This window comes from Mytilus galloprovincialis, chromosome 6 (genome assembly GCF_965363235.1).
Source record: "Mytilus galloprovincialis chromosome 6, xbMytGall1.hap1.1, whole genome shotgun sequence".
Taxonomy (NCBI): Eukaryota; Metazoa; Mollusca; class Bivalvia; order Mytilida; family Mytilidae; genus Mytilus; species Mytilus galloprovincialis.
Genome location: NC_134843.1, coordinates 62,908,668 through 62,921,328, shown reverse-complemented (window position 1 = coordinate 62,921,328; position 12,661 = coordinate 62,908,668). Strand labels below are relative to the sequence as shown.

Below are 12,661 nucleotides of genomic sequence, written 5' to 3'. Positions count from 1 at the left end.
AGTCGGTACCATTCTCAGAAAACAGGCTGTGATTGTAGTTACGAAAATTGGAACATATCCATCGTTCATGAAACACTAGTATTCAATTCAACAACGTTCAAACTTGTGATTGTGATGGATAAAAACCGCAATTTGTATACATGTGCATGTAACAAATTTCGTTATAGAGGGGTCGAAATACAGCACACAAACAATTGTTTTCCAAAAAACCAAAAAAAGAATGCAAAAAAATATATTTGAACAAAACGAATTTGACTAAAATGTCGAACAACTGATGATCTTATATATATTAATTCTATAAACAATTTTTCCATAGACCAAAAGTGTTAAAAGATATACAACTTTTTTTTATGTATTTTAACAAAAACATTGCTAACACAAGGTGTGACAAAATTGATCTCTATGATAATTTAATACCAAGTCGAAAATAATAAACTTGCGACAAAGGTGGTAAACCACAACATGAGGTGCTAATTTTTTTTACACCATATCCGGATTTCGACAATTAATGTCTCTTTAGTGAAATTAGGGATCGGAAAGTATATGGAAGGCCATATAACTTACCGCAAGTTAGGAAAGACTCACGAAGTTTAAAGAGTCGAATTCGGATAAACGGATTATATAAACCGGAGGGAAAATATAATACAGGCCCAAACGAAATAAATATAAACAAGTCTAAATTGAAAACAACGTTCAAACCTGTGATTGCGTTTGATAAAAACCGCAATTTTTATACATGTGCATGTAACAAATTTCGTTGTAGAGGGTCTACAACAAAAACATTTTTTTCCAAAAGACCAAAAAAAAGAAAAAATATAATTGAACAAAACGCATTTGACTAACAGGTCGAACAACTGATATTCTTATATATTGAATTTACAGATATAATTGTTCATCAAGTTGTCGGCATGTGTACTTATTCTGGCTGACATTCTGGTATTCTCATATCTCAGTATCTGAATCTATGACTAACGAGACGATTTCAATTTTGAGATAAGAAATGTTCCTCTTCCTAGCAGCAATAATTCAGCTTCACCACTATTGTGGTATATATTTATCAATTCATACGATATTCAAAAGCTTTAACTAAATTATAATCCTGGTACCTTTGATAACTATTTACACCACTGGGTCGATGCCACTGCTGGTGGACGTTTCGTCCCCGATGGTATCACCAGCCCAGTAGTCAACATTTCGGTGTTGACATGAATATCAATAATGTGGTCATTTTTATAAATTTCCTGTTTACAAAACTTTGAATTCTACAACAAACTAAGGATTTTCTTATCCCAGGCATAGATTACTTTAGCTGTATATGGCACAACTTTTTGGAATTTTGGATCCTCAATGCTCTTCAACTTTGTATTTGTTTGGCTTTTTAACTATTTTGATCTGAGCGTCACTGATGAGTCTTATGTAGACGAAACGCGCGTCTGGTGTACTAAATTATAATCCTGGTACCTTTGATAACTATTTTAGGTTGCGACGCAGACTTTTAACATGCTTAAAACGTCATTAGTGTTACATTTTAGATTGAAGATTCGTACATTGTTAGATCCCAATATAATTAAGCAAAAGTACATGTAGGTTGAATATTTCAGTCCAATGAGTTTTTCCTAGAGTAATGCCCTACTGAACTTAGAATAGGTTTACCCTGTCCAGCTTCTACATTGTAATCGTTACCCTGTTACACCTCAATATGACTTAAAAAGACGATATCATGTTCATATACAATATCTATATATTGTAAACATGTAACCAACTTTTCACATCGAGCAACAACCTTAAAACTGACAAGAAAATGTATTAACTCTGACTTTATCTTTGAATGTTAAACATGTTAGAATAACCAGAAACGTTAAGTGTTCTTAAGTGGCGACTGTACGACCATAGATAAATAGCACTAATTAATTGGGACAGTTCTATAGAGTTCATTCAGATGCTAAGAAAATATAACTATTTAACGGTTAGCACGTGTCAGAGTTAAAGTTCTTGTAATGTCTATTACACAAATAATACTTAAATTAGCTTTTTAGCATACCCCTTACAGATTGTAACTTTATCAAACTAAAACTCAGTGTATCGTTTGATTTTGCAAATATGCATGACTGTTTAATGTTAAAGTATCAGACATGATATCAAGTAAAACACAAGAAAAAGTCCAAAAATATAGTATCAACTTCTTTGATTCGTTGTATTGTGTCAACTCATGATGACGTGTTTTGAGTCCAGCTTGAAAAGCTTTTATTAATAATATACAGAAAAATCCGTATCGCATGCTGTATCATCACGAGAAACCAGTATCAGTTTTGAGGGTCGAAGGTCCCGAGTGCTGATATTGGTCGAGTGGTGATACAGCATGCGTTGCGAATTTTATCATGTATTATTCTGTTTATCATACATTTTAACAGAACTAGATTCATTGGATATCTGGTTTTTTTTTTTAAATTGTCCGAAAATATAAGCAAAAAATAACATTATGATTTTCCTGTATTTTTCAAATTGATCGTTACTTGGTTTTTTCCTTGTAGACTCCCTATTTGCTTAATATCTACATTGTAATGTCCCCTATAACTTTAATACATCTTCAATATACTTTAAAGACAATGCATTTAAATGCATTCACTAACAATACTGTCCGAGGCCATCATTTCAACGAAAATTAATTAAAAAAAAAGATGTAGAAATGTTTTATTGTTTATATGGCGATTATATTATTCATAATCATTTTAATTTTCTGACGAGGTGAACACCAAGACAAATATTTCTCGAAAGGTTTGCCATGCATATGATTCTAACCAAATTAAAATTGTAAAAATGTGTATTTGTGTTCAACCCATCAGATAATGAAACAAACCTCACTAGTAGTATGTTCGATAAAACTTTGAAAGACAAACGTATTGCATCTACTTTATGAAAATCGCTCGTAAAGTTACTGACTATTTTATTTTTTTTTGAAAAATATCGTCGACTTTTGTTGAAATTATAGAACATTTTTATTCTTATGACAGCAAATACAGAAACTGGACGTCATATGTCAAATGTTGACGTCATTCGATTTATGGCGTCAAGCCAGGTTTAGCTATGCGATACAGGGTATGCGATACAGGACTAATTACATTGTTGGAAGCAAATAGCTGTTCAAACTTATAAATGTTAACATTTTCGTGACAAAAAGGGTGAAGCAGATTTATTCTTTCATTGATAAAGTAGCTACATGTCATTATATAGTGGTATTCATCACCGATATCCATAGAGTCACACAGAGAGCACACTCTTTCGCTTCTTGACAAATTGCGCCATCTCCCGGTCTCGACCGGTAATCTGTGACTACCACATCTAAATTTACAAAGGATGTACATATAATAGGGTGATAACTCTGAGATATATTTTTCAAAACAAAAATGAGTTTTAAATAATCTATAGCGCAATGCCTTAGGAGACTTGAACATTTCTGAATACCAATATTGTATAAATTGATCCTTAAGTCTCTGTTCAATACACTTTGAAATCCATAATGACGAAAAAACAGTTTGGTTTTGCCAAACATTTGACATACCACAATCATCTAAAATATTCTGTATAAACTTTAACCATTTAGATTCATAACCATAATCTGTGTAGTAAACATGTAACAATTTATATAATAAGGATGAAAATTTTGTTTCATTTCCTCTAACAAGTCTACACCAGAAATTTATCATACGTATCTTTATTTGTATCGATATAGGAAATATTCCTAGCTCACCATATACAATAAAGTTGGGTGTGGATTGCTTCAAGTGCAATATAATTTTAAAAAATCGCAACTGTATACTTTCAAGAACATCTAAATTTTCAAAACCCCAAATATCTGATCCATATAATATTACAGGTTCTACTAATTTTTTAAACAAATCAATTTGACATTCAATAGATAAGTTATTTCTTCTACATTTCTTCAATAATCCAAACATAGCTTTAGTTGCCTGTTCCTTTAGATACTTTCTTGTAGACAAGAATGATCCACTTTTACAAAGGAATATACCAAGATATTTATAATCTTTAACTATTTCAAGCTCATTATTATTCAAATAAAATTTTGTGTGTTTTGACATCCTGCCTTTTGAAAAAACTAAAACTTTAGTTTTCTCTACATTTACTTTAAGTTTCCACATGAGACAATATTGTGAAAAATTATCAAGCATAAGTTGCAGATCTTCAACCGATTCTGCTAATAAAATGGTGTCATCTGCATATAAAAGCAAAACTATTTTTAAATACACTGTAAGTTCGTTTTCAGCATCTTTGCTGATAGATTCTAAACCTTTAATATCTTTTGTTTCTAAATATGATTGCAAATCATTTAAATATAGTGAAAATAATACAGGCGATAAATTTTCTCCCTGTCTTACTCCAATTTCAGAGAAAAAGATCTCCGAAGTTTCATTGTTATGTTTAATACATGATTTTACATTTTCATACATATTTTGTATAATTCTTATAAATTTGCCAGTAATATTTGCATGAACAAGCTTAAAAAATAATGAGTTACGGTGAACAAAGTCAAATGCTTTTTCGAAATCGACAAATGCACAGTGTAGCTTTTTCTTTCTGAGAGAGAGTAATTCAAATAATGCATACAATGCAAATATGTGATCATTTGTTGAGTAACCATGCCTAAAACCAGCTTGGTTTTCATGTAATAATTTATTTTCTTCTATAAAAATATTTAATCTATCATTCAAAATGGATGTAAAAACTTTTCCTAAATAAGATAACAATGTAATAGGTCTATAATTTTTAGGATTCATCTTGTCTCTTTTGTTTTTGTATACTGGTATCATGTGACCTATAAGTCATGCTTCAGGCAAAATACCTGAATCAAAAACTAAGTTAAATAATTAAACATAAATATCTATCATACTATCCAAAGAAGAACAAATATATTCGTTAATTATTTTATCTTCTCCTGGTGCTTTATTATTTTTGGCATTTTTTACAGCTTTTTTTATCTCATCTTTAGTAATTTTCCCATTTAAAATGTCATTGGAGTTTTCTGGATCCATGTTATTTTGTATACTAAAATCTTCTCTTTTGTCATGCTTGTTTTTATTCAGATCTTTAAAAAAATGGAATAATGTTTCCAGAGAAATTTTTGATTTCTCTCTTTTTCTATCTTGATTAAGGATTTTCCAAAATTCTTTCGAATTTTTTACTCTCATATATTTCATCTTTTTACGCATATCACGATTAAATTTAATTATATTTTCATCCATAATATTTTTATAATACATTTCAGATATTTTAACTCTATGTTTAAATACATTTGAACCATAATGTTTATATAGCCGCTTAGCTCTCCTAAGCTCTTTTCTAGCTTTATAACAGTCAGAATTAAACCATAACTTGTTTGGTTGCTTTTTAGAATTTTCAGAATTTTGCTTTCCGCAAGTTAAACCAAGAGAATTTTTTGCAGATTCTAAAAGTATATTAGAAATTTCTTGTACAACTTGATTCACGCTGTCTTTCTGAATATCCGTCGTATTTGTATTCAAAATGTCTAAATTTTCTAGAACTGCTTCAACTCGTGAAAGATCAATATTATTTTTAAAATCCAATGATTTCTCAAATTTCCATGGTTTAATTCTTACTGGAATGTTTCTATCACATTCGTTTTGAGGTATACATTCAGGCCTAATCTCTCCTAAAACAAGTGAGAGTGGCGAATGAATATCTGAGTACAGTTTGCTAAATTCTAGTACTTCAAAATGTTTTACAAATTTCAATAAATGAGCTGTGCTCAAGGCATAATCTACTACACTCAAGTTTATGTTGGTTGATTTCCCAGCTTTGTCATTTCCAATTCTGCCATTGTATATAAATACATTATTATTTTTACAAAAATCTACAAGTTTTCTCCCAAAATTATTGACCACTAAATCAGGACTATTTCTATGTTTTGGAATACACAATTCGTCTAAAATTTTAGTATCAGTAAGTTCTGTGATATCTATAACATTATTGACAAAATAATCTTCTGTATCATTATCTTCTATATAATCTCTTAAATTTCCCGTTCGAGCATTAAAATCTCCAACTAAACAAATCATGTTTGTATTTTCATTAAATTTATGAAATTCTCTTTCAATATCATTAAATGCCTCAACCGACGAGTATGAACTATTTTCAGGTGGTACATAAACAATACCAAATATAACATTTTCCGGTGAATCAAAAACTTTTTTATCGATACTGAACCAAAGTACAAATTGACAGTCGGTTGTAATTGGTTTGATAAAACTTTCCAAATAACTTTTATACCCAAGGGCAATACCACCTGATTTGTTAATAAATTTCTTTCGATTTTTATGGTGAAATATGAAGTCATTACATTGTATTTCATCAAGGTCATCTAATTTAGTTTCTGTTAAACATAGAATGTCATAATTATTTAACAGTGATTCAAATTCTGGATATAACAATTTCTGTTTAATACCGCATACATTTAAAGATAAAAGACAAATGTTATTATAATCTTTATGTACAGTATGTGTTTTTTCATTGCACGAGAGTTCGTCAGTTCCACTAGAGTAGTCACGTTTACTAAGAACCTGTATTACATGTACAAAATTGCTGTATTTTGTACTAAATATGATAAAAAAAAGAATATTGAATGAGCAGTCGGTCTCATCACGCATTTCAAATCATGCAACATTTATTTTTACAAAACTATTACAGGAAGCGTCTGAAACTATCAAAATGCATCTATGATCCAGAGGGATACACCAAATTAACCGATAGTATATTTTACGTTATTCTCATGTCTGCTGATCCTAAACTTAAGGAGGCTAAGGCTTTACTAGAAAGAATTCTGAATCGAAAGTTATACAGATGCGTTGGAGATACAACTCCCAAGGAAACTCCAAAGAAGGAGAACATAGAGGTATGAATAAGACTTTAAGATTATATTTCATAAGACACTACATTCACATGGAAAAGAAACTCGGTCAAACAACTTGATACCATGAATCAGTGTAAACAGGGTTTTCATAGTAAAAACGGTTGAAAAGCTAAATACCCAACAACTTTGCTTCAAAAGTACTTAATTAAAACAAACTACAAGTGATTTTAAAACCTTCAATCTTGTATATCGTTGGTGGATATTTTGTCTTCAGAGAGTTTATGTACAGAGCCAAAGAAAGAACTGACGATGACAAGCATTGCATTTACAACCGAAAGCTATACTTTTAGATAGTCTAAATGGTATAGGGCAATGCCACGATGTCAGAGACGCAAGAGTTTGAATCCAGCTGAGAGAAGAACAAAAACGCACTAACGCAAAGGAGTAGGTCCGGTTTTGGCCTCAAATTTCAGGTTCATCTGACGATAGATTTTGACCACGTTTTAAACACTTAAGTGTCCATTTCTTTGTCCCTTCGTTTATGATGCGTTTTGTTATTTGATTTTGCCATGTGATTATAGACTTTCCGAATTGATTTTTCTCTGAGTTCAGTATTTTTGTGATTTTACTTTTCATTTGATTCAATTAGTTAATGTGAAAGATTTTAATTGATTGAGTCATTAAAAACGATCCGATTCCAGCTCATATATGAAAATTCTACCAAATATACCGAAAAATGTCACTTTTCAGATGGGTTTTGTCAAAAATGAAAGTGGCCGCATCCGTGTTCATCCTCAACTTTTATACATTTTATGTATTATCATAAAATACAACTTGCATTTCAATATTAATGATTAACACGAATGCGGCCACTTCCGTTTTACACGAAAACCGTCTAAAATTTAACTAAAATGCTAGAATTGTGAAGATTTCAGTAATTTAGGATGACTTAATGGTGCTATATATATATATGTGCATTGTATTGTCAAAAAGAGCCCATATTTATGTAGCAGAAGCATTCTACTGTCCAATAAATAACTAAAAGTTTACATTCTAACAATTTTGTACAACTGCTATATTTTGGGGCCAAAAAGGGGTCTTACTGGACCTACTCCTTTGATGATCTAACACAGTTGAACTAAATTTAAGGGGGCTCGCGGGAAAAAAATCATTTTTCTTATTTAATAAAGGAATTCGCTTCATTTTTTTGTAAATGAACTTTATAATATACTTAATAGAAAAATGAAATAAAAAAATGGGATCACCATTCATTTAAGCTCACAATCTACCTTCGAAAGAAGCATACATTTTTGTTAAGTCCTTTCTTCTGTAGAACTAATAGGAAAAAGACAAGTAATATCCAAATAAAAAAAAAGAACTAAATTACAGAAATTACTTAAATTTTATAATTATTTAATTTATGTACAGCTTATTCGAAAACAATAATAAAATAATTAGGCCACCGATGAGTTAAAAAAGATATTTCAATTGTAATGCCAAAAATGTCATTTTTGCACCAAAGAGAGATAATTTGGAGCTTTTTAAATGATATAAACATTTTAAAGGTCATCTTGGGCCAAACCGAATCGATTTTTTTGGTTGATTTTTGTACCATATCACAAGGCAATAATTAACAGTGTAATAAATTAAAATTGTAATGAAAAAACAATTGTATAATTTTTTGCTGAAACTTTTGTACCCGCGAGCCTCCTTAAGAAGATTTATGTATTATATAATTATACTGATGAAAGATGTTTGTTATACGTGATTTTACTTTTTTATGTGATGTTGTGTCATTTTAGACCTGTTTATTATAATTATATTTTGTAGTGTACTGTATCATAAGTATAAGATCCACCAAATTGCCTGCCACTTTGCTTGACGCGCTCGACCACCTAAGCTCCACAAAACATAGCTTTCGTCGGCCAGGTGTTAACTTTCCTCGTCAGTTTTAATCAAGCATCGTAATACATAACATGATATAAGGCATGGAGATGGAATTTTTACAGATCAGCTGAATTAACTATTGAAGAGGATTTTACAAATCAATGTTTGGTGCATTCATAGTAATAATCATATTACGTCTGAACCAGTGATATCACTATTACGATTTTTTCTTTCGGGTCACCAGTGATTATGAGACAAGGTCGAATACACATTCTGTATATATATATAATTTGTTGAAATATCACCCCAGCAATGTTAGATCTGTAAATGCGTGGATGAAAATGTTTGTTTTTCCCTAACCACGATATCTCAGTAGTATGAGTGTGAATCCCGGCCAGGGAAGAACCAAATTGTGTTTCTGCATATTTATATAATTGATATGATCATAATTGTAAGTTAACTGCTTACAAAACTTTACCTTTTTGAATTTTAAGGCTTTTCTACCTCTGAAATAGATAAGTACCTTAACCGTAAAAACTGTAAAAAATTTAAGGAATTTTGGGGTCTCAATGGTCTTCAACTTCGTACTTTTTGGGGGCTTTTTAACTTTTTTTATTCAAACGTCACTGACGAGTCTTTTGTAGACAAAATGTTCGTCTGCCGCAAATACAAATTTTTAATCTTGGTATCTATGATGAGTTTATTTGCTAATACAGAATGAAGTTATCACCCATAGACATTCATTTTGATTAATCAATGTATCGTTATCCCCCCAAGGGTATCACCATCATCGTAGTCAGCACTCTGGTGTTGACATGAATATCAATTACTAGTATATGGTCATTTTTATAAATTTCCTGTTACAAAACTTTGGATTTTTCGAAAAAGTAAGGATTGTCTTATCCCAGGAATAGAATACCTTAGCTGTATTTGGTACAATGTTTATGAATTGACGGTCCTCAATGCTCTTCAACTTTGTACTTGCTTGGCTTTATAACTATTTGATCTGATAAATTATAATCCTGGTACCCTTGAATAATTTTCATCAGTTGTTAAACGTATATGTTTCACGTACACTCCTATCTATAATTATGATTTCACTTCATATTCATCAGGTAACATTCTAGATTGATCGCATCTGTATGCTAACAGTTATCTTGAGTTGTGAGATTTTCTTTTTTCCACTGAATTCATTTTCTATCATCAATAAACACCCTTGGGCATATCTTTAGTACATGAACATATGCCCAAGGTTGTTTATTGATGGGCATATCTTCAATACATGAACCGACCGAGCAAGGGTTGTATAGCCAGTCAAGGTCGTTAAAAACTTACATTTGTTGTCAATACATGATATTTCTTTTAACTTAACCCTTGCGAGTACGTCTGTAGACTTTGAATCAGTTGGATTTTATCTCCAAGATAATGCATATATATATGATTTATTTTGCTTAGTCTGATTTTTGAGAATGGAAATGGGGAATGTGATAAAGAGACAACAACCCAACAAAATATAAAAAAACAGCCCACAGCCGCCAATGGTTCATCACCAAAGCGAGAAAAATTTCGCACGTGGATGTTGGCCTCAGCTGACTCCTAAACACATTTCTGTGTATTAGTACAGTGACAAAGACGTCACACCAAACTCCAAAATATATAAACTAAAGTTAGATGAAACACATATAAGACGAACAAAGTACACAGGCCCTGCCTCGAGACAAGGGCAAAATACGGAGGGGGGTCTTTGTGAAATATCAATTCTCCCCTATACCTTTACCCAATTTAGAATATATAAAAACATGAAAAACACACACCAATACGCACAGTAAAACTCTGTTTGAAATAAGTCCGATGTCAAAGTAGGTAAAAATAGAAACTAAGAAAAATTACAATGATAAACACATTTTAGGTGGTACCTGACACTACAGGAAGATAACTCTGTAAAGTCAGCTAAACGTTTTAATTACGTTGTGTTGTAAAAGGAATATTAAGCTTCTCAATGATCAAAATTGGTGTTTGTCAAATTGCTATATAACCAGTGTAATTTTTCTGACAAAACGGTTGGTTCAAACATTTTGAAATTTTTATATTTTATACTTTGACAAAATTTTATGAAAATTAAACCAAGCCAAATTAATTTTAGTGAAAGTGTTGGGTACCACGTTAAAAAGGACTACTAACAATTACCGACTTGACAGCTCCATACCTCAATTAAACTGTTTGTTATTGCAAAAAAATGCGATAAAGTTATAACCGCAATAATTCAAACTAGCATTTTGAAATTTTCCTGATGAATTTAACAGGATTTTTCTCAATATCGCAAAAATGACAAAATCGCAATTATAATAAATGCACATAATAATTTCTGAATTTACGTATAAAAAAATCACATAAAAAGGTTTGAACATATATATTAGCATTCTAATATTATAAATGAAAGTCGATTATTGTTTTGAAGTCATCAATAAGTTAAGTGTAATTTTACTTTCACTCCAAAGTAGAGTATCTCCCATAGTTATTTTCTTACTGCGACCACTTTCACCAGAACAATACCTTCTCCCAACTTCATTTTTTCGGCAACTTATTTACTTTGATATAGACACGACATCATACGCTCAATTTCAAATTGCAGCGACGTAGTGTCGTGTACATTTTGTGTTTTCTAAGTCGTGTAACATGTCTAATATTGACTTGCAGTATACATTAATCACTCATCTGTTTTTCATAATCAAAATGCAAATCATTTGAAAAAGTATGTATTTCTATTCATACATATTTATTTTTTTGCAGGTAAAAAAATTCGTCGAAGATTTAAAAGACAAAATAATTACATACGTTCTTGGTGAATCAAAGTTAGAGAAAACAGACCTGTATGTCGATGTGCGTACTTGAACTTAAAACATTTGAAGCAATAACGCGTCACTATAAATAATACCATTTACCCTGCTATTTAGTGTCAAAAACAAGACTGGCTATTTAGACTTTTGTCTAAGAATTGAATCTGAAATCCTTTGGACATATAAAAAAAAGAAGATGTGGTATGATTGCCAATGAGACAACAGTTACTGTCCACAAGAGACGAAATTTATTTAGGTTTAGATGCATGATTTCTTTTATAAGTTGTTATTTGCTTTACTAGCTGTCAGTAATTGCGGGTAATGAGTCGAGCCTTTTCAACTTTACTTATGTTGTACTGTTACACCACTGTCCCAGGTTAGGGGAGGGTTGGAAGCAACACGACGGGTGACACATGTGGAGCAGGATCTGCTTACCCTTCCGGAGCACCTGAGATCACCCCTAGTTTTTTTGGTTGGGTTCGTGTTGTTTGTTCTTTATTTATTTATTAAGACCTTTCTTGTTCTCATTTTAATTGTTTTTCATTTTTCATTTCGGGGTCTTTTATAGCTGGTTATGCGGTATGGACTTTGCTTATTGTTGCAGGACATACGGTGACCTATTATAGCAAATGTATGTGTCTCTGGAGAAGAGTTGTCTCGTGTGCAATCATACCACATCGCCTTGTTATAGTTTAGAAAATCTTTATAGATCCAGCAATAATATTCAATTAATCATGTTAATAGAAAAAGATCACTCGAATGTCACATTGTAATCAGTTACAATAATGAAAAAGACATATTTAAAGATTAAAAGATTACGACTATTCCATTTTAATGTTTAGGTATTGGGTTTGTGGACGTGACAAATATGATGTAAATTATATAATAATTCGTACTAGCATGCTATTTTACAGGTAGTATTACTGGACTACGGAAGCAAAACGAAAAACCCAATCGAAAACGTTCGTTTTTATACAAAGACTAAACAAAACACAGCAAAGTGTTTAAATATGGAAAATGTAAGTGCTGTCTTGCCATTCAGAGATTTTGCTAA

At 31.2% G+C, this 12,661-nt stretch overlaps 1 protein-coding gene across 1 annotated transcript in view; it reads left to right on the top strand.

Moving 5' to 3' along the window:
* The window catches only part of LOC143080066 (deoxynucleoside triphosphate triphosphohydrolase SAMHD1-like), a 36,187-nt gene that overhangs the window by 20,449 nt on the left and 3,077 nt on the right, over window positions 1-12,661 (top strand). The window contains exons 10-12 of the mRNA XM_076255725.1: window positions 6,721-6,925; window positions 11,561-11,650; window positions 12,522-12,626. Coding sequence (XP_076111840.1) covers window positions 6,721-6,925; window positions 11,561-11,650; window positions 12,522-12,626 — 400 coding nt within the window. The remainder of the gene's footprint in view (window positions 1-6,720; window positions 6,926-11,560; window positions 11,651-12,521; window positions 12,627-12,661) is intronic.